This window comes from Corythoichthys intestinalis, chromosome 6 (genome assembly GCF_030265065.1).
Source record: "Corythoichthys intestinalis isolate RoL2023-P3 chromosome 6, ASM3026506v1, whole genome shotgun sequence".
Lineage (NCBI taxonomy): Eukaryota > Metazoa > Chordata > Actinopteri > Syngnathiformes > Syngnathidae > Corythoichthys > Corythoichthys intestinalis.
In genome coordinates this window covers 17,649,348-17,676,888 of record NC_080400.1, presented here as the reverse complement: position 1 = coordinate 17,676,888, position 27,541 = coordinate 17,649,348, and the positions used below count along the sequence as shown (strand labels likewise).

The following is a 27,541-nucleotide window of genomic DNA, read 5'->3' as shown; positions in this document are numbered from 1 at the left end:
TATCTCTTTCCAATGCTGTTAAATCTGAATAAATACATTGAAGACACACACACACACGCACACACCCCAAAAAATATTTTATTTAACTCGACTTCAACTTCGCGGATTTTTTATTTTCACGAAAAACGAGGATTCACTGGAATTATTTAGAACCGTAATCTTTATAATGTGCAGCAAAATATTTCGCTGATTGGCTAAAACAAGTCACGTGGTAAATATTTTGCATATATGTGTGTGTGGTGGGGGGGTGGGGGTTCGTTTTTTAATTGAAATGAGAGGAAGATAACAAATAAAATGGCAATATAACCGCTATTTCGCTACATTAACGTGCTTGAGCGATTAATGATGATGAGTAATAATAAAGTAGATGAAAATAAAAGCCTAAATACAAGCACTGTAACTCAGTTTCAGTAGGCGTGTCCATTCCGCCTCACCTGTGTTTCGGGTTTTATCCGCTGCGACATAAAGAAGCAGGAAGTAAAAGCAGGCGTTCGTGACGTGAACGTCGCTTCATATAGTCTTTCGGGGATTTCTTTGTTTGAAATTTAAAGACTTAAACACAAAACAAGACGATAAATATGACTCGCTCGACACTCAGGTGTGCTTTGTTTCTCCTCTATGTCAGCTACGTTGTGTCCGACAGTCAAGCTTCTCAAAATGGGAGCAGCAACGCCAACGGTAAGAACCGCGTCAACCTTTTTAAATTAAGAAAAACTTCGAAGTATTAAAATTTAGTTACTAGTCTAAATGAGCTTATAATTTGTTCATGATAGACGGAAGTTTTTCTGCGACCAAAACGTGTGTTGACAGTAAACATTCATGTTTTATTTAGAACATTTACAGAGTGTACTTTCTAAAAACTTTACTTAAAAAAAGATTTGAAACAGTATATCTACTTATTAATTGTAGAATAAAGGTACTTTACCACCTCAGAGTTTGTTTCATGGCTTCGAAATACCTGAAATCCTATATTTTGACCCAGAATGCTTTTAAACAGGTCATGTGTAATTATTGGGATAATATGGAGTTTTAGTGTTTGGTATTTTGCAGTAAATGTAATTTTTATGTTGTTCAACATCAAGTTCTAACACAAAATGATATTTAATTGATTGCCGCTAAGGCTCAACAATGTTAGTTTTGGATAACATAAAGTGAATTTTTTTTATTCGTTTTCCACAGAAAAACATTTTTATAAAATGTTTGCTGTGTTGTTGTCATAAGGTGTCTTGTTCTTCCTGAAATGTAATACCTTTAATGAATAAACTAGCCTGACAACTTAAAATTCCTGGGTGGGGATAGGCTAAGTTTCGAAAGGATTGTGAAACCCAGGAATAAAAAAAACAAACTAGATAGCTTCCGTCATGGAGGTTCAACAGGTGTGTTTACACTAGCGCACACCTTTTGGCAGTTAGATCAAGAAGTCAAAATGTTAATTTAATCAGTCCTAAAGCTATAAAACTTAAAACATGGACAGACAGCGAGAACCAAAAGTGGTATTTGCCATGTGGCTTTTTTTTTTATTTTATTTTGCGATGTGGCAAAATGGATTTTGTCTTGTGGCAAAATTGATTTTGCCATGTGGCATTTTTGTGCTAAGTGGCAAAATTGATTTTGACATGTGGCTTTATTTTTTTTTGGTATGTGGCAAAATGGACTTTGGTTTGTGGCATTTTGGGGGGGGTATATGGCATTTTTTCGGGGTGTATATGGCCGTTTTGCTGGCCATGCACGTCTATGCCTTTGACGGCCATGCACGTCCAAATTTTCCATTCATTTTAAATGGCAGAAAAACGTGTGGCTGTGAGTTTGGCCATCCACTTACCATTACAGTGCACTGACGTTCAACAGTCACTCAAATCAGGCTTTGCCATTGACGGCTATGCACATCCAAATTTTCCATTCATTTTAAATGGCAGAAAAACATGTTTGGCTGTGATCTTTGACTATACACTTTACATTGGAGCGCATTGACATTCAACTGGCAACCAAGTCAGGCTATGCCATAGACGGCTATGCACACACCAAAAAAAAAAACATGCCACATGGCAAAAAAAATGCCCCGTGGCAAAATCCATTTTGCCACATGGCAAAAAAATGCTCTGTGGCAAAACGCATTTTGGCACATGGCCAAAAAATGACACATGGCAAAATCCATTTTGCCACATGGCAAAAAAAAAAAAAAGGCACGTAGCACAATCAATTTTGCCACATGGCAAATATCACTTTTGGTTCTCGGCCCTGCTGGAAATGTGTATGTCAAATACAGTGCAATGGTACCTTAACTTGGTCAGGTTTTTCCAAAGAATTTTTCATTAACTTTTTGTTGCATTTAAAATTCCAAGCTTCAGGCAAGTTTATCATATTCGTCATTCAACACACACAATGCTATGCTAAGGTGCGTCTCACCGGTCGGTCTGGATCTCTAGCTGGCACGGTGACAGCTGTAAACAGAAATGATGCCATTTTAACTAAGACATCAGCCTCATGCAGGGTTATGTGATTTGGCCACAAAACAATTTTTTTCCTTTGATTCCTTTCATAACTTGTTTTTTGAACATCTATTTTTTTCATAAGAAACTTGAAAGTAGTTAAACAATTCAGTGACGTATAAAGTAAATATTTGAAAACATTTGCGGCACTGAATTCTCTTCCTCTTGCAAACAACACTTTTCAGTCAATATTTGTGAAGTACTCAAAATTCAAAATATACTGTTTAAATAAAAGACAGCCTAGAGATTTTTTTCATTTCAATAGTGACATTACTGATTCTTTGAAATGTGCATTGTTTTCAATAACTAGTGAATTAAGAGTGACATTATATTAGGGCTAGGCGATCTGGCCAAGAAAAGGATTATGATTTCCCCACCCAGTATCGTTTTATATCGATTCTCGGTTCGATCAATTTGAGTGAGCATGTTTCACCGCTTTTGACGGCAATTTCACTGAGGGGCTGACAGTGATCGTTCGGTAAAATGGATTGGACGTCTATCGCCATCAATGGCAGCCAATAAGTTACAGTGCTGGCTAAAAGTATTAGCACCCCTGCAGTTCTGTCAGATAATGCTCAATTTCTACCAGGAAAATGATTGCAATTACAAATGGTTTGGTAATAATATCTTCATTTATTTGGCTTGCAATGAAAAACACAAAAGAGAATGGGTAAAAAAAATGAAATCATTATCATTTTACACTAGGGCTGCAGCTATCGAATATTTTAGTAATCGAGTAATCGACTGAAAATTCTATCGATTAATCGAGTAATCGGATAAAACAAATATATTTTTAGGTGAAGAGCAATTATACATATACATGAAAAAACAAGACATTTCATCTAATCTTGAACCATTTTCAGTCAATCAATGTCTTTATTTTCGTTGTATATTGTTGAAAACAGCCAACAATTGCATCTCAGGTGTAACTAGAATAAAAAAAAAAAGACTAATTCACTGCTTTCACTCAAAAAACTTTTAGATCTTATTAATATATATATATATATCTTACCTAAAAATGCTGTTACGCTTGATAACACACATCACTTAAAAGTTTTTTTCCCACGTGTTTCAATTGAATTTCTCATTGTGTCAAGCCATTTTTAAGTTCTAGTTAAGTTTTAAGTTAGTCTAAACTGTAAGTCCTGATAGGATTTTGAGTTTTTGCAGTGTTCAAAATAAATGTATGATACAGGCTGTATTGGAGCACATTAGGGACCAGTGCTACTTGGTGTTTTATCCAGCAATGATTACTGAGCTAAAATTGATAGTTAGCATGATTACGTTTTTATTTTACACCCTCATCACTCCACAATGCTATGTTATGTTAAAGCCTGTATGTAAGACACGTTAGCCACGCATCGACAGTGGTCATAATTAATTGAAACCTAGCCCTCCGCAGGGCTAACGTTCCGTGAGCTAGTAGCGACAGTAACGTTAATCTTATTTATTAGCGCTTAGCGCTTTTTATTAGCGCTCTTTATTAGCGCTTAGCGCTGTACTGCTTTAAGATGGCGGCTGTTTACAAACGCTGCCCAGACGCGGCCAAGTCTGTCAATGCGCATCTAGTTCAACATACATGTGATCTCAATGAGACGCGCCAGACGCTGCCTGTTACCAATGTAGCATTGTGCGGGCTAGTATTTAGCAACGTCGGCGTCGTTTGTGGCGGCTGTCGGCTGCGGTAAGTTTTTTTTTTTTTTCCCTTCTTCCTCTCCGCACGTGACAGCGCGTTGTCCCGCATTAAAAGTAGTCCTAGCAAAACGTGATGCTTAGAGCTGTCAAAATAAATGATTACTCGAGGTGAATAAAATTACTCGGATCAGTTTTTAAACTCGAGTTACTCGAGTTGCTCGAGTACTCGTTTCAGCTCTATTTTACACAAAACTCTAAAAATGGGCCGGACAAAAGTATTGGCACCCTCATCCTAATACTTGGTAGGGCAATCTTTAGACAAAATAACTGTGAATAACCGCTTCCAATATCCATCAATGAGTTTTCTTACAATGCTCTGCTGGAATTTTAGACCATTCTTTGGCCAACTGCTCCAGGTGTTTGAGATTTGAAAGGTGCTTTCTCCAAACTGCCATTTTCAGATCTCTTCACAGATGTTCTATGCTATGGAATACAGGTCTAGACTCCTTGCTGGCCACTTTAGAAATCTCCAGTGCTTTCTCTCAAACCATCTTCTAGGGCTTTTTAAAATGTGTTTTGGGTCACTGTCCTGCTGGAAGACCCATGACCTCTGAGAGAGAGCCAGCTTTCTCACACTGGGCCCTACATTATGCTGCAAAATGTGTTGGTAGTCTTCATACTTCATAATGCCATGCACACGGTCAAGCAGTCCAGTGCCAGAAGTAGCAAAGCAACCCCAAAACATCAGGGAACCTCCGCAATGTTTGACTGTGGGGACCATGTTCTTTTCTTTGAAGGCCTCGTTTTTTTTCCCTGTAAACTCAGTGTTGATGCCTTTTTGAAAAAAGCTCTACTTTTGTCTCGTCTGACCAGAGAACATTATTCCAAAATGTTTTTGGCTTCCTCAAGTAAGTTTCAGCAAACTCCAGCCTGGCTTTTTTTATGTCTCTAGGTCAGAGGCAGGGTCCTCTTGAGTATCCTGTCATAGTCCCTTTTCATTCAGACGCAGACGGGTAGTATGGGTTGAAACTGTTGTACCCTCGGACTGCAGGACAGCTTGAACTTGTTTGGATGTTAGTCGAGTTTCTTTATCCACCAGCCGCACAATCTTTCATTGAAATCTCTCGTCAGTTTTTCTTTTCCGTTAACGTATAGGGAGGTTAGCCACAGTGCCATAAGCATTATTGATGACACTGCGCACAGTAGACACAGGAACTTTCAAGTCTTTGGAGATGGGCTTGTAGTCTTGAGATTGCCAATGTTTCCTCACAATTTTGCTTCTCAAGTCCTCAGGCAGTTCTTTGGTCTTCTTTCTTTTCTCCATCCTCAATGTGGTACACAAGAGGACAGAGGTTGAGTCAATTGTAAACCATTTTAACTGGCTGCATGTGTGATTTTGTCATTGCCACCACCTGTTATGTGCCACAGGTAAGTAACAGGTTCTGTTAATGGCCATGTCCACACGTAGCAGGGTATTTAGCAAAAAGAAGATATTTTTCTACGGTTTGACCTGTCATCCACATGCGCACGCAGATTTAAACCAGGGTTCTTAAAAACGACGGGTCATGTAGACACTGATCACCGAAAATTTACGTCACTGGCTGCGACAAATTTTGTCCTCACGTCACACATAAGACCAATTTTTACACTTGGAGTATATTAAATAGGCACTTTTTTGCTTCCATTTTTTCTTCAAACTCTTGCTGTGCTTCTTATTGAATAATGGGTATTTTGGACAATTATTTTATTGTTTTGAATGTACTTAAAAATGAATGAAAGCGGTTGGCTGTGGAAGTTTTTTTGTTTGTTTTGTTTTTCTACACAAACGTGCAGGTGTGGACGCAATTATTTTCCCCTGACGTATTAGGGCAGAACCCTCGTTTTTAAAAAACCCTGCTACGTGTGGACATGGCCAATGACTCAAATTAGAGAAGCATCACATGATTTTTCAAAGGGTGCCAATACTTTTGTCCGGCCCATTTTTGGAGTTTTGTAATGATTAAAAATAATGTCAGTCTGTTTTGTGCTTTTTCATTGCAAGCAAAATAAAAGAAGACATTACTATTAAAGCATTTGTAATTGCAATCATTTTCTGGGAGAAATTGAGGATTATCTGACACAATTGCAGGGGTGCCAATACTTTTGGCCAGCACTGTAACTGGTAGCTTTTATACAATTGCGTCTACTATTGTATGTTAGCATTAAGCTATTCGGCACTTCAAAAATGTGATGGTTTTAAAGCAGTTTATTACACTCCAAGTGAAAATTGTTATGCTCAGCTCAAAAAACTACGAGAATTATACACATTGTGCACTAAAATAAAAAATACATTTCTTTATTTGGGGTGCCTGCTAGCTTAATGCTAATATGGTGTACAGTGGTAGACGCTATTTTATAAAAACAGTTCAAGAGCAAAACACATAAAAAGAAATCTTGAAATGAATGAAGCTCGGACATTATGGAAATAAAAATTTAAATTTTGATCGTCAATTTTACCAGCTGTGGATGTTTGTTTTAATTAGCATGCATATGTCTTCCAATATGACATTATGATAAAGGGGTATAGAAAAAATTAAATGTATTGCAAAATATTCTCCATTATGTGTGTTTAGCTTTTCAATTTACATCTACTGGACTACTGGAGTATAACAAACTGCTTGAAAACCATCAGTATTGTATTGTGAGAGACTGCTAGCTATCTGCCAAGCTTTCATCTTTTGCCACCCCACCATGTTTGATTGATAAAATATTTTACAGCTGAAATCTGATATTGACATAAATATTTATCACGTGATCCTCTAGTAAAAGACCGGCTCCCGTTTTGTGATGTTTCACCTATTTACATGTTTGATGTGGACTCTTTTTTTTCAGATACTTGTAGCCTGCCCAAGGAGGTTGGGCCGTGCCGTGCTTCATTCCCTAGATTCTACTACAACTCAAGCAACCAGGCATGCCTTGAGTTTGTATATGGTGGCTGCCAAGGCAATGGAAACAACTTTGTGAGCCTAGCAAAATGCGAGTCCACCTGTGGCCAAGTCTCAGGTGAGCCATGACTTTTTTTTCCTCTGATACATTTATATCTTGTTTCCTTAAAAAAAATCCAAAAATTGGTTCATAACATATGTTAAAAATACTTGTAACATATATATATTTTTTCCCCCAAACTGCTTAATATAAACATAAAATGATTGCCGCCAACCTCTCTCAGTCAAAATGGATTGGATTAAGGCTGTCCCAAACGACAAATTTTCTCCCGATTAGTCAGCCGACTATTTTTATGATTAGTCGACTAATCTAATAATAAAAAAAATAATAATAAATTTAAAAAATGTTTTTGTTTACTCATTTAGCAATGGAATTTTTGTTGACACTTATCAATTCACAAAAAAACATATTGGAACACTTAAATTATTTATTAAAGTACAATAAACACATAAAAAATAATAAATCACAAATAAACAATGAGTTCAAATGCTGATAGAATTAACTAGTGTAGCATCCCGATTGAAAAGGTGGTCTCTTAAACTGATGGTTTACAACTTTTATTCCATCCTTGATGTAATCACACCGTAAGAGCTATGGTGCACACAAAAAAAACATCACAATTGGAAATAAACAAAAACTTTTCACCTTTTTCCTTTTAACCTTATTTATATATCAATGAATTGCCTTTACCTTAATTTATAACCTTATCATTGACAATCTCTCCCTTGAGTGCAATCACTGTATATACTGTATATATTTATGACCTTTTAACCTTATATAATTTTCTATACCAGAAAATAAACCATAACATGAAATAAACCTTTCAGTTAGCATTAAGGACAATACTAAGAGCACTAATAGGCCCATTGTCAATGAAACATTATTATTCAGTAAGGCGACAGCACCCTCTGGTGTACAAAAAAAAAAAAAAATTACAAACGGTGACGGCGCTTGAGTTGTTTATTCACAGCCAACGTGCAGCCAAGCTTGGCATTAAAGAGACAGGACAGTAGAGTGTACCCTCCGTTGCTTCTTTGAAATAAGTCAATGTTTTGGACACTCTGGTGCGTTTTTTTTTGGCTTTGTGCCGCTTTCCCCGCTCGCATACAGAGCATCCGACATTCTGAGCTTTCCACGCATATATATTTTTTTTATCCCTTCATTAACCGTCGACGGGATGTTGTGCTTGTCGACGGATTTACGTCATCGATGACGTCGACTATGTCGACTAGTCGGGACAGCTCTAGATTGGATGTCTATCGCCGTGAATGGCAGCCACGTGTGGTTTTCATTGAAAATAAGGACTTTTCATGTTGCCAAAATGGAATGGATGTCTATCACCGCCAATGACAGCCAATGAGTTAATGTGTTGAAAATAAAATAAAAGATGTGGTCACAAAGCAACAGTTTCATATATATATTTTAATCATTTCACATTTGCAGTGAATAAATATAGTTATTCTGCAAATTTATCATTAATACAATACAAATAAATGATATGTAAAATAAAACTATGAAATGCTATCAACATTGTATAGTGAAGGAATCTGACCTTCTAGCTAGATTGCTGGAATCAAGCTGGCCGCACCCACGATGGTGCAGATCCAACGACTCGGGCCGGCAAGACCCCGGCCAAAAGGCCAAACTCTGCACGTTCATCTTAGTCTTAACACCTTGTACTGACTCCATTTTGAAAGCTGGAAGCACAAGTTGACAATTTATTCAGGTCGACAGCAATCATACAGCACAGAGGGACCCAGGCGAGGATCCGAGGTCACCAACTCACAAGTCAACAAGTCAGTTCCTGAGAAAAAAATGACAATGCTTATTAAACATTCAGTCTTTTGAAGGCTCTCGCGGGGCGGGCCGTGGGCAGGAAAAATGGTGTGTTTAGGATAATTTATCGCAGTTTGGGCTGTATAGTTCGTGCGTCACAGTTGCTGAGTTAGCCTTACTGGGGCAACCGCAGTGGGAGATTTTGCCCATCTCAGCGTTAAAGGAACTCTTGGAGTCTTAGCCGTCGTGTTATCAGTTAGATATCGAGCATTCTTCAGTCCCACCATTTATTCTGGACTGTCCGGAAGAACTGACGTGGAGACGTGGGCTTGTAGATGTCTTGCCTATCACCTGGTAGTCGGCCTCAATCTTGCTCAGTCAGCTGCATGACGCACACGTTGGGCTTCCGTGATAAGAAGGCGTCATTAAGGGTGTAACGGTACATGTATTTGTATTGAACCGTTTCGGTTCTGGGTGCTCGGTTCGGAACGGAGGCATACTGAACGAGTTTCGGACGTAATGTAAAGTGCTGTCAAATTTAGCGCGTTAACGGCCGGTAATTAATTTTTTGAAATAATCACGCTAAAATATTTGACGCATTTAACGCAAGCGCGGAATGCCCGCTCATACATCCCATAAGCCCACCGTTAATTACGCCCCACGGACGGCTCGCTAAGGACGTAACATAAAACGGCAGTTTACCTCTACTGCTGCGGTGCTCTTATTTACAGTGGTCAGTGTTTCCCACAGGATTTTAGGAGACTGTGGTGGGAGGGTCTCTGACCCTCGGGGTAGTGTGTGTGTGTGTGTATACATTTTCAAGCCTGGTGTATCTCTTTAGGCCATTTTGAGACCACTGAATGTAATATAAATTGCTGTATGCTGTGTCGCCGGATCGCGCCAAATGCAGCAGAATGCAGCAGACAGTAGTCCCGTAGCCTGGTACACCAGACTCAGCGGCAATATGTTCCAATCCGCGGTAAATTCGGTTTTCCATGACCAAAAACACATCGAGTCGCTAAAACCAACAGTCTGTCTCGCGCGAGCCATGTTGAATATGTTGAAATGTCTCTCGCTAGTTTCTTGTCGCTTTACCGACGTCGCGTCAGCCCGTCGCTGATTGGTCCGCTCCGCTGTCTATTTGCTGTGGCTGGCTCCGCCCTGGAATTTTTTTTCTGCTGAATGGTGGCCAGACTCATACTCTCGTAGCCAGGCATGAAAATGGGTCAGGGGTTAAAAAGGTGAGAAGGGTGTGGAGGAAATATATTCCAGTACACTGTACACTAGAGCTGGGCGGTAAACCGAAAATTTACCGTCACCGAAATTCTTCACGATGACCGACGTAATTTTGACCATGTCGGTAAATTCGGTAAATTAATAAAACAAAAAAATAGTCTTTTCATCCCGCTTTGACTCTGTGTTGTTCGTCTATGCTCATTCCCCTTTAAGAAAGCAGTGAATGTACTTACGTAGGGAGTCACGTGATCATCAGGAAGCCAATCAAACAGAAGCCCGGTAAGCTAACGCTAGCAGCTAATGCTACAAGCAAAACGTGATGGAGTGTGGCTTAAGGGAGGTTCGCCAAACTTTCACCCGACATTTAATAGACTCTTGGTGGCATCCAGACGGGCTTTCACCAGCTGTCCTCCCTTGTTCTCACAATTTCCGGAGATGGTGCTTTCAGTGCTTTCTACCGGTAGCCAGGCCACAGGCTAACGCTAGCCGCTAACGCTAGCGGCCGCTAGCGGCTAACGCTACAAATGAACGTGATGGAGTCGGATAGCGGCTCTAACCTTGTCGAAACGGCTGAATTTAATGAGTCGATTGGGCATGGACTGCATCTAGCAATTACTATGTCGCGTTATTTTGTATCTGACTGTGTGTGTTTTCTCTGATAGCTTTTTATGATGGTAAAGCATTCAGCATAAAGCACAAATGGCCCCAGCTATTTTTCTGTATGTGCTTAATTCTGTGTCATTATTGCTATCATAAAATCTTAAGTGTTTCATTTGCGGAAGATCAATATAGCTTTAATGTGTGTCTGTCTGTTTGGGGGTTCATGTATGTGTGCATTTATTAAAAAATGCACTGGGGGGGGGAGAGACCCTGAAACCATAAAGTAGACACTTGTATTGAATAATTATGTCACAGCACCCATTAACAATAGATTGTCTTTTTGAAGTGTACTGTTTGAGCTGCAAGTCATTTGTGTTACAATGACATGTTTGCACAGGCATATCGATTTTGACAATGTACATTGTTCAAGCCATACACTCTGTTATAAATGCTCATACTTGAATTCGTATTGTTTACAATTCATTTGTATAAACCTAATGTCTAGACTGCATGTACATTTGTTAAATATATCAAATTGAATGCTGGTAACTAAATCAACAAGAAACTGTTAATCTGTATTTCATGCATTGATTCAGATTTTCAAATTATATAACAATCCGCTTGGACGACTTTATCGTCATTTATCGTTATCGAGATAAATCTGCTCCATTTATCGTGATACATGTTTAAGGCCATATCGCCCACCCCTACTGTACACCCCAACAAAATATTGAGCTCTGTCGACCCACACTGTGTTTCAGTAGGGCCGTGCAGAGACGGGTGGAGGGGCGGGTGCTCGTAGATCAAAAGGGGCCCATGAACAAGTATTTAATACACCCTAAAACAACAACTTCAATTTTAACCAGCTTTAGATAATAATTGGCTGCGACTGTGACATACTTTAATTGGGAGGGGGCAACAGTGAATAGAAATCAAAACTGTCATCAACACTTTCTGGCTGTGACTCAGTCAGTCTGCCTCTTTTCTTCCTTCAACCTCTGCATCAAAACTTCCTTCCTCAACTTGTTCATCTGAGAACAAACCACATCAGATGGTCACTGAGCCACCAACAGCACAGTTTTCTCAAAACTATTATTTCATTATTATCCATACTTAACAACTCTAGCACCTAATGATTAATAAAGCAATGACATAAAATCTTATAGAAAAATAACATTGTAATTGTGTTTATAATTGTATTTAATACCCGACTATCCTTGCAAACTTGTTCTTACCAGGTCTGCATCACCCAGCTGATGAGGTATCCACTGCCTTTAGCAGCGTCACCCAACTCCTTTTTTTTATCCCCAATCTCCTTTCCCTACGAGGCATGTCTATGTAATGAAATATAAATATTAAAAAATAAAAAAATAAAAAAGACTCCCCGGTGGCTTTTAGTTTTAAAGCTTTCTTAATTTCTTTCTCTCTCAATAACGATGGAGGTAGATTTGTGTTTTTATTATTCAATCAAAAAACAAAGTTACTTCTATCAAAAACAAAGTTGCTTCAATCAAAATACAGTATATACTTTTAATCCCAAAAAAGTCACTTCAATAAAAAAAAATTGTTTTTGATTGCAAAAATAAATTTGAGACAAAAAAAGCATTTGAAAACTATTTTTCTTGATTGAAACAAATTTTTCCATTGAAGTAATGTTGTTTTGCGTTTGGGCCACATTTTGGCTAGGACATTTGTGTCTTTATTATTCAATCAAATAAGTTGCTTCAAACAAAAAAAATATATATAAAAAGAAAAACTTTGCACATGTGTCAATCACCGTTTAACAAAGCCTGAGAGGGTTTGAGTAGACTCACTATGAAGCATTTAATAAAGCCAAGCATTTTCTTACTACTTTATTCTTGTTTAAAAAAAATAATTCGGTGGGGTAGTAACATGTTTAAAACTTATCATAATTCTTACATTTTGAAGTTCTTGAAAACCATTTATAAATGATACTTTGGTGAAAAAAGTGAAAAAACATGTCTTATATATATGTATCTTTTTTCCAATGTAAAATCTGAATAAATACATTGAACACGCACAAAAAAATGGGGGGGGGGGGCACTACTTCGCGGTTTTCACTTATTGCGGCGGGTTCTGGTCCCCATTAACCGCGAAAAACGAGGGATCCCTGTATTTCTGAAAAGCTTTAAGAAGCAAGAGTCATTCCCACCACTCGTCGGGCCGGTGTTGTGCCGAAAATAACTCAGGTGGACGACGGGAGCGATACGAGGCGCCCCCCTCCATCCGAGAGCATGCCGCTTAATTTGACTCAACAGTGTGTTTCTTCGTTTACATTACCGCTAAATACACAAGCTTGACGCCAATTTAACGGGAGCTATCTTTTTTTCATGGGAGATTTGGCTAGCTCTGGCAGTGTTCAACGCAAGCTGCAACAAATGGCAGTAACTTTTTTATATCGCAAAATGTGAAAACGATTGAAACCATTACTCACCAAATTCAATCTGCTGGCAAATACAGGCAAGTGTGTATGCTGCGCTCTGGTCTGCACCGGTGTGGATAAGGCCTGCTTTTTGTTTTCGCAGCTTTGCAATGCAACCAAAGGCTCTCCGAGCACTCCATGTTAACGTAAGGAGTGCGCGCGTTTGGAATAATGGAACTCAGCTTGGGCCGATGATTGGTTCTCGTCAGCGAAGCATCTAGAAGGATTTGCTGACTGTTCAAGTGTGACTTTTTTAAAAAACCAATTTCTTAAGTGCTCAGTTTACGTACCAAGTTAATCACATGATGATAATAATAATAATAATTAAATAAAACCTCCCGACCCCCCCCCCCCCCCCCCCCCCCCAAAAAAAAAGAATTTCTCCTCGGATCTACGCAATTCACGGAGGTCGCCCTTTTTGACTTCAAAACGGCGAATTCCGCCGAAAGGTGAGAGATTTTCATGCCTGCATAGCACAGCTATGAGTCTGGTGTACCAGGCTAGTAGTCCCGTCTATGAGCGCGACCTGTTGGCGCGTGTGTGGTAGTAGAGTGGAGTGGGCTACAACTGTGTAATCGGCTGACTGACGCATCTGATTATTATCTTTTTTTTTTTTTTTTTTTTCCGGCGGGGGCAAACGAGACTGTGGCGGGCCGCCACAGTCTCGTTCATTGGTGGGAAACACTGGTGGTGAACAAAAACGATCCAATAACGAATGAACACAAAATACCTCACTGAAAAAGCGAGAGTGAAACAAAAATAGCGATCAAATGCGCAGGTGAATGAATGGCGAGCAAACAGCTGGCGAGTAGGTACGCGGCACGTATGCTGTCAAATGCGAACTCTGAGTTGACTGTAAAATGACAAGCGGTCAGATGACTATTGTTAACGCTGCCTTTATTTGGTTAACAAGACTCAGGCACAATACAACACACGCGGGGATGTGAGCTCAAACAACGGTCTAATAGTACTACCTTGTATCGGCTTAGCTGCCGTAAAGCAAGTGTCGTTATTGCCGCAAATGTAAACAAAGGGCTGCACAATGGATGCATGACAGACAGCGGCTAGTTTCTGAAGTTGGCACCCTTCCTCGGGTGGCCCATCAGCGGCGGTGACGTCGTCTGCCCGTCCGGTGTTAATCAGAGTACGTCACGTTGGGAGGGGAGGCAGCCAGCTGGCGGACGCGACGATCAGCTGACTGACAGTCTCAAAAAAGATAACAATTAAACGGCCAGGCCGTCGCACCACTCAGAAGTGCAGTGAGCAGCGTGGGTAATGCTTAAATGTAACATGGAATAAAAGGGAAGCGGTTGGCACACTAGGTGGGGAATTCAAATTAAAGATGTGATTAACTCAATTAAAATTTTTAATCGTTTGACAGCCCTTACCTGACCTTTACTTTTCGAGACTGTGGTCATAAAGTTTATATGAGAAATTTGAAACTGTTCGGTGTTGGAACTGTTCAATTTTGCACATAAGATTTTTTTTTTTTTTTTTAAGAAAAGGTCTGAGCCAATGTTATTTATTTTTATTTTGCTTTTCAAAATATCTACATTTCAGAATATTGTATTTTCTGTTTTTGAGCAGAATTCTAGCTTTGTATAGGCTAATGTTTCTGTTGTTGAAAACACAAAAGTGTATAATAAACAACTAGCACATTTATATTTTGCATTTTGTTTTCTTCCTGTACGAAAATGTAACGAACCGTGACCTCAAAACCGAGGTACGTACCGAACCGAGATTTTTGTGTACCGTTACACCCCTAGGCATCATGTATCTCTTATGCACTATATTCTGCTTGTTTCCCTTAAACTATGGTGTAAGTGCTATTTACAGTGCCTTGCAAAAGTATTCGGCCCCCTTGAACCTTGCAACCTTTCGCCACATTTCAGGCTTCAAACATAAAGATATAAAATTTAATTTTTTTGTCAAGAATCAACAACAAGTGGGACACAATCGTGAAGTGGAACAAAATTTATTGGATAATTTAAACTTTTTTAACAAATAAAAAACTGAAAAGTGGGGCGTGCAATATTATTCGGCCCCCTTGCGTTAATACTTTGTAGCGCCACCTTTTGCTCCAATTACAGCTGCAAGTCGCTTGGAGTATGTTTCTATCAGTTTTGCACATGGAAAGACTGACATTCTTGCCCATTCTTCCTTGCAAAACAGCTCGAGCTCAGTGAGGTTGGATGGAGAGTGTTTGTGAACAGCAGTCTTCAGCTCTTTCCACAGATTCTCGATTGGACTCAGGTCTGGACTTTGACTTGGCCATTCTAACACCTGGATACGTTTATTTTTTAACCATTCCATTGTAGATTTGGCTTTGTTTTGGATCATTGTGCTGTTGGAAGATAAATCTCCGTCCCAGTCTCAGGTCTTGTGCAGATACCAACAGGTTTTCTTCCAGAATGTTCCTGTATTTGGCTACATCCATCTTCCCGTCAATTTTCCCTGTCCCTGCTGAAGAAAAGCAGGCCCAAACCATGATGCTGCCACCATCATGTTTGACAGTGGGGATGGTGTGTTCAGGGTGATGAGCTGTGTTGCTTTTACGCCAAACATATCGTTTTGCATTGTGGCCAAAAAGTTCAATTTTGGTTTCATCTGACCAGAGCACCTTCTTCCACATGTTTGGTGTGTCTCCCAGATGGCTTGTGGCAAACTTTAAACGAGACTTTTTATGGATATCTTTGAGAAATGGCTTTCTTCTTGCCACTCTTCCATAAAGGCCAGATTTGTGCAGTGTACGACTGATTGTTGTCCTATGGACAGACTCTCCCACCTCAGCTGTAGATCTCTGCAGTTCATCCAGAGTGATCATGGGCCTCTTGGCTGCATCTCTGATCAGTTTTCTCCTTGTTTGAGAAGAAAGTTTGGAAGGACGGCCGGGTCTTGGTAGATTTGCAGTGGTCTAATGCTCCTTCCATTTCAATATGATTAGCTTGCACAGTGTTTTGAGATGTTTAAAGCTTGGGAAATCTTTTTTGTATCCAAATCCGGCTTTAAGCTTCTCAACAACAGTATCTCGGACCTGCCTGGTGTGTTCCTTGGTTTTCATAATGCTCTCTGCACTTTAAACAGAACTCTGAGACAATCACAGAGCAGGTGCATTTATACGGAGACTTGATTACCCACAGGTGGATTCTATTTATCATCATCGGTCATTTAGGACAACATTGGATCATTCAGAGATCCTCACTGAACTTCTGGAGTGAGTTTGCTGCACTGAAAGTAAAGGGGCCAAATAATATTGCACGCCCCACTTTTCAGTTTTTTATTTGTTAAAAAAGTTTAAATTATCCAATAAATGTTGTTCCACTTCACGATTGTGTCCCACTTGTTGTTGATTCTTGAAAAAAAAATTAAATTTGATATCTTTATGTTTGAAGCCTGAAATGTGGCGAAAGGTTGCAAGATTCAAGGGGGCCGAATAGTTTTGCAAGGCACTGTATTTCATATTGGGTGTGTCAGAGTAATAGAAACAGTCGATCTGTGAATATGAGAAAAGATGCTATTCCCTGATTGTTATAATAAGTGTGTTAGAATACAGAAACAGACGGTGCCTACGAAAAAAGGTACCATCTCATTCAATAGATAATTAGTTGGTCATGTTACAGTAAAATAGGGCAATTTTGTAGTTTAAAAAAAAAAAAAATTACCCTTATCATTCATTTAATATTTGTAAATAATAAAGAAACAATGTTAGTAAAATAACCAGTTTTATTTTGGAACTTTTTACGATTATAAATAACAAAAAAGTTTATTGAAATTCAATGAAACGCTTTGTATTATTTCTTTTAACAAAAGATAGGTTCAAGAATTTCCTGTAAATAATAAAATGCCAAACTTAATACTTGTTTTTTTGTAGCTAAATGTGAGTCATTAATTGATGGGTTTACTAATATCCGCCTTCCATAAATTTCACCTTCTGGTGGAGATTAAAAAAGTTGAAATAACTCAATTGTATTTTGGCATGTTTTTATTTATTGTAAATAATCAATTGGAAAAAAAAATTGACAATTTTTCAACCCGTTGTCTAAGAAATCTAAGCTTGTTTTCTCTGCTTTTGTCTTCAGGTTCTGCTACGCCAACACCATCCCCAGCTCTGGCTGAATCATTCGAAATGCAGCAACATTCCCAGCCAAGTAAATATTGCGACCACAATAAACGCCACAAATTGCCAGTACTGGAATTAGAACTCGCGCTAGATTTTGTAAAACTTTGGACTAATGTTGTACCTTTTTTTTTCTTTTCAGGAAAGTCGAATTATGGTGACATCATTGAGGACAAAGGTAACGTGCAGTGATGTTTTTGGCATCCCTTCGAGTCTTTTCGTAGTCATATTTTAGTAATAACGTGATAATAATAAGGTTATAGTAATAATGTAGTAATAATTTTAAAATGCCTTCGTCTCGTTTTCGTCGACGAAAACTCTAATTTCGTCTAGCTTTAGTCTACGCATACTCGATGTTTTCGTCTGTTTTAGTACAGTTTTAGTACAAAAATAAAGGTTTCCAACAGAAATGTATGTTAAAAAAAGTTGGCTGAGAGTTTGACCCTCCCACGCTAAATGCAAATGCTAATGAGAACGGGAATGCTATGCTAACACTCAGAGTTACGTTGAGTGTGTGATAATCACTCAGCACAGACCTTTAAATGCTGCAGCAACGTGGCATATTTTCTCTTGCCAAGATAAGAAAACAAATCTTACCATTTGTTTCAAGACGAGAGGACACCAAACACTGCTACAATGCAGGCTAACTACACATACAATAATGTCTCACATATTGAACATTTGACGGAAGCCATGGCGTTTTCATCTCGTCATCTCTTTATGTTAAAGTCTCCAATAACACATTTTTAGCTCGTTATCGTCTCGTCATCGGCATGAAAAAATTGTTCGGCAGCGAAATATTTACGTTAGCGTCTTTGTTGACGAAGACAACAATGGTAACGTGAGTGATTATCAGCATTTTTAATGTAACGTGACCTTCTCTCTCTCTCTCTGTCCTTCAGTTGTCTCCGCTCAGGAATATGCTGGTATGTTAAAAACAGCAAGTTGACTTAATCCCACAGCAGAGTGGTTTTTGACTATTATTTCCCTCGGGCTAATCAGAGCGCTGCGAAGCGGCGCCGATGGTCGGTCCGTGCAAGGCAGCGTTCCGCAGCTGGTACTACGACAGCGATGAGCGCCGATGCAAGATGTTCATCTACGGCGGCTGCAGAGGCAACAAGAACAACTACAATAGTCAAGAGAGCTGCTTGCAAGCGTGTCACGGTATTGCAACGTCATATCCTTAAAAATCACTAAATTTATTAATATTGATAAAAGTGCCTTAAAAAAATGCTTTGAATTTTAGCTAGTAAGTCTTAGATTCCTTAATTTCCAAATGTCACTTGACACAGTGGTATGAAAAAGTATCTGAAGCTTTTGGAATGTTTCCACTTTTCTGCATGAAATCACCAAATGTGATCTGATCTTTGTCAAAATCTCACTGATGAAAATACAATGTCTGCTTTAACTAAAACCACCCAACCCCAAAGGTTTTCATATTTTAATGAGGATAGTATGCTAACAATTACAGAAGGGGGGGGGGAGAATAAGTGAACCATCACATTTAATATTTTGTCCCACCCCCTTTTGCAGCAATAACTTCAACCAGACGTTTCTTGTAGCTGCAGATCAGTCTGGCACATATATCAGGACTAATCTTGGCCCATTCTTCTCTACAAAACTGATATAGTTCAGTCAGATTCCTAGGATGTTTGGCATGAATCGCTGTCTTCAGGTCATGCCACAGCATCTTAATGGGGTTCGAGTCTGGACTTTGACTTGCCTACTCCAGAACTAGAGGCGTGCGAAATTTCCGATTCTTAGATTATTCGCGATCCGGCCGTGGAAGATTCGAGAACGATTCACAATTATCCAAATTCTGATTATTAAATTATACCAGGTAAAGCGGAAATAAAACACAGCGCGGTCTTCAGGACGCAATGAGTAACGGACCTAGAGCAGTGTTTCCCCTAGAATTTTTTGAAGCTGTGGTGGTGGGCTGCATCGGAGTCGGACAGCCTTACCATATCGTGCCACGGCGAATTTTTTTTTTTCCATTATTTTTTTCCCTTAATAAGAACCATAACGAAGATATATTTGAAATATTTCATTAGCTAGGCTAATGTCGTAGCTCTCAGCTATGGTACATGTACGTAAAATGCGTAGCTGATTACAGCTACTTTACCCTACGTAATAATACGACTTTTTTTCTCGTAGCAATAGTACGACTTACATCTCGTAGTGACTCAGGGGTCGGCAACCCAAAATGTTGAAAGAGCCATATTTGACCCAAAAATAAAAGATAAAAAACTGATACAGTATGTCGGGAGCCGCAAAAAATTAAAAGCCTTGTATAAGCCTTATAATGGTAGCAACACTGGCTGTATGTATTGATACTAGCTTTATTAGCCTACTATCGAAATGACTAAGTTTGCTAGAAATACAAAATTAGCCTTCATGATTAAATGTTTATTTTCCCTGCAGTGGATCCTATAGAGCACAGATGTCAAACCGATTCCAGAAAGGGCCTAGTGGGTGCTGGATTTTGTTCCAACCGATAACGTGCAGAGAGTTTAACCAATGAACTTCCTGCTGAAACAAGCAGCACCTGACAAAGTTTAACTGATTACACATGTAAAAGATCTAACTGGTGAAAAGGTGTCATCTTCATTGGTTGGAAAGCAAACCTGCACCCACTAGGCCCTTTCTGGAATCGGTTTGACACCTGTGCTATAGAGAATGACGCACCACGTGAATACTCTGTTGTACGATGCCACTACAAGTTTAACTTCATTACAATATTAAGGAACTGAAAGAATGTTTGTGTCATGTTTGTCCTCCTAGAAATCCTATTAAAACAAAAAATATATTTCCCTCTCCCTTCTTTTTCCATTTTCAAAAAAAAAAACCTCTGGAGCAGCGCTTAAGAGCCGCACGCGGCCCTAGAGCCACGGGTTGCAGACCACCGTCTTAGTCCTTCTTTTTCCTTTTATTTGGCCCTTATAAGTACTACATTACCACAACAATAACAGTCCTTCTGCCAACGGACCCATTTCAAGGGGTGGGCGATTGTAATAGCCGTGTAAAGAGTTTTACTAGATTCGGTGAGAAGGTGAATAGTTTTTTCCCGTTGTTCGTGAACTAAATTTCCACACAAACGCACATCGAGGTACCATTAACTTAGCAAGGAGAGGTATGAGAGTCATTTTTTGAGTGTCGCAGAGCTCGCAAAACTTTAAAAAAAAAAAAAAAGCGCATTTATCAAAGTTTCGTCAACCGTAATTGCGTATATCCGTCAGCCGAAACAGCACAGATAAAGTACACCTGCCCCTCGTTGTCGAAGTTGGCGCGCCGGTGTTGTGTCGAAAAATAGCCACTCCGCGTGAAATGTTCCGCCTAACGGGAGCGCCTGCACGTCACTCGTACACACAGCTTTTTCTTACCAATCGGTGGACAGGGAAACGACTTTCTTGTACCGTGAATATGTATCATTTTACTCTGCTTGAACTAATAAATCTTGTACTGTGACCGGTGCTCTGAAAATAGAGCAAGGCTTCATTTTGGGCCCCGCCTCTCCGCGCAAATTCAGTCAAACTTTGCTTTCTGTCCAAGACGGCCATCCACTGCCCACTTTCGCCGAAAAGTCTGATCCAAACTATTGTAATGCCCCGGATATGGGGAAGAAGGAGAGAAGTCTGTATTGGCTTACCCACTTTATTGTGGTAACAATAATAAAGAAAAACGATAACAAAATACCAGCGGGCTGCCACGACATGCGACCTCTATCTCTCGCTATCTCGCTCGTTCTCCCAATCTTCCTACTCGTTCCCCTTGCGTCACAGCTCCCCAGGCCGATTGTCAAATGAGTTAAGGTGGCCCCGCATAGTTACGAACATTACAATACACAATGAATAGGTTTCCGCTGAACTCTTCACACTCGGCTGCTGCTAGTTTGAAACAGCCTTTAAAAAATTAAATAAATAAATAAAATGCATCTCATTTGCAAGGCGTGGCGGCTTTTATTTTGGTGTGGCGGTGCGCCACAATCTGTTAAATGTAGGGGAATCCCTGTAGAGTAAATACCATGTTCAACTCATGCCACTAGATTTAAAAAAAAAACAAAAAACAATCATACCTGACTACGGCCGTCAGCCACTACAAACAGCGCCCAGTTGCTAGTTGCTACAAACATACGCCAACATACGGCTATGGTAGATATCACATATATCTAGAACTAGATGTGAAATGACAGACGACGGCCGTGTTAGATAATATACCAAGAACTAGATGCGAAATGAGACTTTCCTGCGCTAGTAAACAGGCGCAATCTTAAAGCAGTAGACTTCTCTAGAAGGCTCTGTTGTAGCGAACCTAATTTTTATTTAAAAAAAAAAAAAAAAAACGGCAAAATCCTTGACCTGAATTTATCTTTAAATGATGAAACAGTTTTAAAACTTTCACGTCGAAAGTAGACAGAAGGGAAATTATGGAATAACGGGAGCAATTTTAACAACTTTAACGGTTGATTCACAACATTAAATTAATTGAATGTAGTTTAAAGCTGCCGATACAGAATGGGGTATTTTATTTACTGTTTTTAACGGTTAACTTGATATTGAAATAGTAGTTTGTTTAGCCTGAGATGATTTTTTAACTATTTTGGAACTATTGTACAAAAAAATTAAAAGCGGGGGGGGGTTGCATCAATAATCGATTTATAATCTAATCGGAGCCTCTGAATCGTAATCGAATCATTAGGTGCCCAAAGATTCCCACCTCTATCCAGAAAGTGTATTTTGTTCTTCTGAAACCATTCTGAAGTTGATTTACTTCTGTGTTTTGGATCATCCATCCTCTTTTTAGCTTCAGTTGTCTGACAGACACCCTCAGCTTTTCCTGCAAAACTTTTGAATTCATTCTTCCATTAATGATTGAAAGTTGTCCAGGCCCTGAGGTAGCAAAACAGCCCCAAATCATGATGCTCGCACCACCATGCATCACAGTGAGGATGAAGGGTTGATGTTGGTGAGCTCTTCCATTGTTCTTCCACACATTATGTTTTGTATTACTACCAAACAATTCAACTTTGGTTTCATGAGTCCACAAGATATTTTTCCACAACATCTGTGGAGTGTCCAAGTGCTTTTTTGCGAACATTAAATGAGCGACAATGTTTTTTGTAGACAGCAGTGGCTTCTTCTGTGGAGTCCTTCCATGAACACCTTCCTTGGCCATTGTTTTACATGTAGTTCATGTGTGCACAGAGATGTTGGACTGTGCCAGTGATTTCTGTTAGTCTTTAGCAGACATTCTAGGGTTCTTTTTTACCTCTCTGCGCTGAATTCTTGGCGTCATCTTTGGTGGACGGCCACTCCTTGGGAGAAAATAGTGCCAAACGCTCTCCATTTGTAGACAACTTCTCTGACTGTCGATTGATGAACATCGACTTTTAGAGATGGTTTCGTATCCTTTCCCATTTGTATACAAATAACCAATCCTTGATCGCAGGTCTTCAGACTTCAGACATCTCCTTTGACCGAGCCATAATGCACATTAGACAATGCTCCTCATCAAGACAATTCTAATCAGGTGTGTGTTTTATAGTGGGCAGGGGAGCTTTAAACCACTCATCAGTGATTGGGCACACACCTGACTTCAATTGTTTGGTGAAAATTGGTTTCAATTGCTCTTCAAGTCTCCTTGGGCAAAGGTTTCAGTTGCCCCCCCATCATTGTTTGCATGCTATCCTCATCAAAATATGAAAACCTATACTGTAAATGTTTGGGTGGTTTTAGTTAAAGCAGACACTGTTTTCACATCTGTGTGATTCTGACAAGGATCGGATCACATCTGATGTGACCTTGTGCAGAAATGTGAGAAATTTGATAAGGTTCAGATACTTTTTCATTCCACTGTATCCCAACCAGATTTGAATTTAAAACTGAATTTGAACTATTTTGCTGGTAGGAGTTTAAGGACTGATTTTATGCAGCCACATGAAGCCACTGCTACGATATTTTCCCCGGAATTGGCATTAAATCTTTTTTAATTGGGTTTAAATTCAGTCAATAGAAATGAATTCGTTAAAATGGTATCTGTTGGATTAGTAGAGTACGTATGTGTGTATGTTCTGCAGTGAGGGTTGTTCCTGCCCCCAGAAAGCTTCGACCATCTGATTCATCCTCAGGTACCCTCCCACGTCTTTCAATGTTGACTTCTTAGTCATGTGACCTTTTAACATTTTTCCTCTCTATTTGTTTAAAGTTACAGAAGAAGAATGCATGTCGTCTCCCGACCCGGGTCCTTGCCGCGCTGCCTTCCCCAAATTCTACTACCACGCGGAAAGTGACAGCTGTAAACCATTCATCTACGGGGGTTGCCATGGGAACAGTAACCGATATGAAAGTGCCGAGGATTGTCTGGCCCGTTGCAGCGGCTTCGCTGATGGTAAATACTACTACGAAGTATATAAGCAATACAGTAAAAGTTTTCAGAACCAAGCTCTATTTAGTACAAAGGTCGTTGTTAGGAACAGCATTAGCTAGTATTATATTGTCCTGTCGTTCTTGCAGGTTTCTTCGCAGGTCGGGACAAATCACGGAGTCGTTGGACAGCAGGTAAGTTGTCACGCGGCAGCTCATCATGTTCCAAAGTCCAAACCAAATTTTTCCAGAACGTAGTGAATGTGTTGTTTGGACGGAGTCTCGTGGATTTAAAAAGAAGGCAGTTATTTGGGAAATTTAAACATACATTTAAACACAAGGGGACCATGGATTGACCCTTGAGGAACGCCACAGGTTGCAGTTTTCGCATGTGAGCAGTAAAGTTCCCACCATTAATCAACTAATCGATGATTAAACTATTTTTTTTAACACTTGATTATTAGGAAAATAAACTATTTTCAGTTGCTATGCACCTTTTCACACCAGCCTGCCGCTGGTGTGAAAATGTGTATAGCAACTGAAACTAGTTTCACACCAGCCTGCCGCTGGTGTGAAACTAGTTTCATAATTCTGCGTTTGACCTGAAAATGTAATTCCGATGCCAAAATCTCATGCGAGCTACATTCATTCTCTTGTTCTTCAGGCTTCTTCGTTCTGCTGACCTTGGCGGCCGTTTGTACTGTTTTGGTGTCAGCCCTGGTGGTGACCATGCTGAGACGAGTGCACCTGACCCGCAGGGCCTCCATCGTCAGGTAGGTGGCGCCCACACACCAATAACCAAACCTAAACCTTTTGTAGCGCTAAGGCTTTTCGATTAATCGATTTTGAACCGAATGCGACTTTTCAGGTTAAAAAGATGTTAAAACATTCAAATCAGTATGTTAGATTTTCAAAACCGCACCATTTTGGGTTATCTAAGGCGCCATAGTTTCCTCTGCATTTCTGCTTCCTCCCACAAGAGCGCGCCGTCTTTAACGATAAGGACAACAACTTTTGCCCAGCCAACTTTGGACACAAATTGCATGACGCCATGAGTAAGTCTCATCTCATGATGCACTAGTGCTGCAACGATTAATCGATTAACTCAAGTATTCGATTAGAAAAAAAGATTCAAATTAGCTTTTGCTGCTTCGAGTATTCGTTTAATTCAAGTGGCATTTTAATGGTTTATTTTGAAAGTTTTCAATTGGTTTTTTATTGATTTGGATGCATACACTGCCCTCTAGTCGTCCTCAGAGTCATTTCACATGGCTGAATCCAGCTGCTCCATGTTAAGACCAACATAAACCAAGTTTTTGTTTGATGTCATGTTTTTTTTAATCCATTTGTAATTTAGTTTATAGGTATATTTAGCCGTTTTTGTGGGAAAATGTGTCTAAACCATTTGTTAATAGCATTGTAAAAAAAAAAATGCAGAATTTAAGCCAGCAGACTTTTGCGATGTAAGCTAGTCGATTGTTCTTTTGTTGTACATAGATCCTTATTTATTTTTTATACCGTTTGAGGCTGAGCGCAGGTATTTTAATTTTTAATTTTCCTTATCCAATTACTCGATTATTCAAACTAACTAGTTCATTGATTACTCGACTACTGTTTTTTTTCCCCAGAACGTAGCACGTAACACGCCTTAATGTGTTTCAATCATTGTTTAAATTCACAGCGGTGCATATTTGTGTTTGTTTAGACAAGGTGATTGCCACCTTGCATATTGTTATTATTGAATGACAGTTTTGCATTAGTCGATATTTTATGTAAGACCAGAGCAAAATATGACAGCACATTACCCTGAACCTGATTGACTCGATTGACTGTCGAGCTGGTTTACAGACTGACTGACTGACTGACTACCTTTTCTCATGTTTGATTTTGTTTCAAATGGTATATGCACTTTGTTCTTTCATTATCGCTTTAATTAACAAAAGAGCTGGAGTCTTGATATAAATAAAATGCTCTTAACCCCAACAGGTTGTTTTGAGTCTATTAAGAGTTTAATTCACTGTCAGTTTCATTTGAAAAAAAAAAAAAAAAAAGTAAAAATAGAAGCAATTATTTGCCATTAGTGCTGCGACAAATAATCGATTAACTCGAGTAATTCGATTTCAAAAAAAGATTCGAAATAAATTTTGCTGCTTCGAGTATTTAATTAAAGTGGTGTTGAAATGGTTTGTTTTGAAAGTGTTTGCATTTAGTTTTATTAAGGTGGATACACTGCCCTCTAGTGGTGACAGTAAATTTGACATGACTCATTTTGCATGGCTGAATCCAGCTGCTCCCTGTTAAGACCAACATAAGCTAAGTTGTTGTTTGAGCTAATGTTTTTTTAATGCATTCGTAATTTATTTCACAAGTATATTTTGCCGTTTTTCGTGGGAATATGTGTTTGAACCATTTGTTAAGAGCATTTTAAAAAAAAAAGGTAGCATATAAGCTAGCGGACCTTCGCTATGTAAGTTAGTTTTGATCGTTTAAGGCTGCACGCACTTTTTTATGTCCCTTATCCGATCACTCGATTATTCAAATTGGTTAGTTCATCGATTAATCGACTTCTAAAATAATCAATAGCTGCAGCCCTTTTTTTTTTTTTTTTTTTTTTTTGCCAAGAAATCGTTATCGATATCGGAAAATTGGGTTTGAGGGAAAATAATTGGGATTTTCTTGTTAGGCAAAATCAAACAGCCCTAGTTAGCGCTTTGAAACGGATGGGTTTTAATGGCTTTCTTATTTTATTTATAAAATGTTTTTTTGTTTGTTTGTTTTTTTATTGTGTGTGCAGTGACAAAGAGGAGCTTCTTCCAGACGTCCACTCGTCCCTGGAGTCGCTCTCCGTCAAGAATTTACCCACCATGGGCAAAGCTTGATTAAGGGTCACTTCATTTGGTACATCCTCCAATCAGAACCAATGCAAAGCAGGGAATTCAAATCTGAAGTGAAAATGTGAGAATTCCAAGAACTCTTTGGCTGCCATTGACGGCATTGGATTTCCAATCGGTTTTGTCTGCTTTGCTGTATTGGGGGTGTACCTAATAAAGTGGACGGTGAGTTTGACTTCATGTCTACTTCCTGCCTTGATGCTATGCTAAGCTAAACATGTAAGCACACTTTAATGGGTCAATGAAAGGATTTATTTTTTCTTTCTTTTCAATTTTTAAATAATTTTGGTGTTTGTGCTCTCTCCACTCGCAGGTTTTTAAAACTGTTTTATCTGATTGCGTATCAGCATTTTGCAGCTTGAGTCACGTGTTACTATCACGTTCAATCAATTTTCTTGCCGTGGACATTTGTTGAACACTTTGTATCATTTGTTTTGCTCGAACTTGATAAAAACTGACAACAGCACATTCAATGGTTTGTTACGCGACAAGTTTGAATCAAACGCTTGCAATCTAATTGAGGAATTTTTAATAAAATCTAAGGTTTTCGTGGGTAAAAGGTCTCTTTGTACTGATATCACGAGTAGGTCAAACCTGTTACATCATGCCATTTAAAAATAAATAAATAAAAACTTATTTAGAATTGGGGGGGGGGGGGGGGGGGCTTTTTAAACTAGGTCAGTACAAGTGACTAATTTGCTTGACCCAGTGCTTAATTTATAAATCAAAAGGTGCCGGAACAAAAGTACATATGACAGCGCAGGGATGACAAGATGGGCACAGGTCCCGGAACATACGCAGAAAATGGTGCTGAATTGAGCTTCTGTCCAAACAGTTGTGCATCCCATCCCTGACCTGTCGCTGGAGGTCCCACATTGTTTTCGGCTCAGTGCGCTCTTTTATCCTTCTGAATCCTCCTGTAAGCGACCTGATGTTGCGGTTCCCGCCTTTTTCTGCGGAAGCTCTACCTGGCAAGCTGATGCCAGGGTACTGGCCTGTTGCTCCGG

The 27,541-nt window shown here is 39.3% G+C and overlaps 1 protein-coding gene across 1 annotated transcript; it reads left to right on the top strand.

The window, feature by feature from the left end:
• Positions 1-441: 441 nt before the first annotated feature.
• LOC130918066 (kunitz-type protease inhibitor 2-like) lies at positions 442-27,093 on the top strand. Its single transcript, XM_057839945.1, has 11 exons — positions 442-678; positions 6,996-7,166; positions 17,244-17,312; positions 17,424-17,459; positions 18,184-18,207; positions 18,284-18,445; positions 23,358-23,408; positions 23,486-23,668; positions 23,794-23,838; positions 24,308-24,416; positions 26,438-27,093. Exons 1-11 carry the CDS (start codon positions 579-581, stop codon positions 26,520-26,522), a joined length of 1,035 nt encoding a protein of 344 aa, XP_057695928.1. The 5' UTR covers positions 442-578; the 3' UTR covers positions 26,523-27,093.
• The last annotated feature ends 448 nt before the right edge of the window (positions 27,094-27,541 follow it).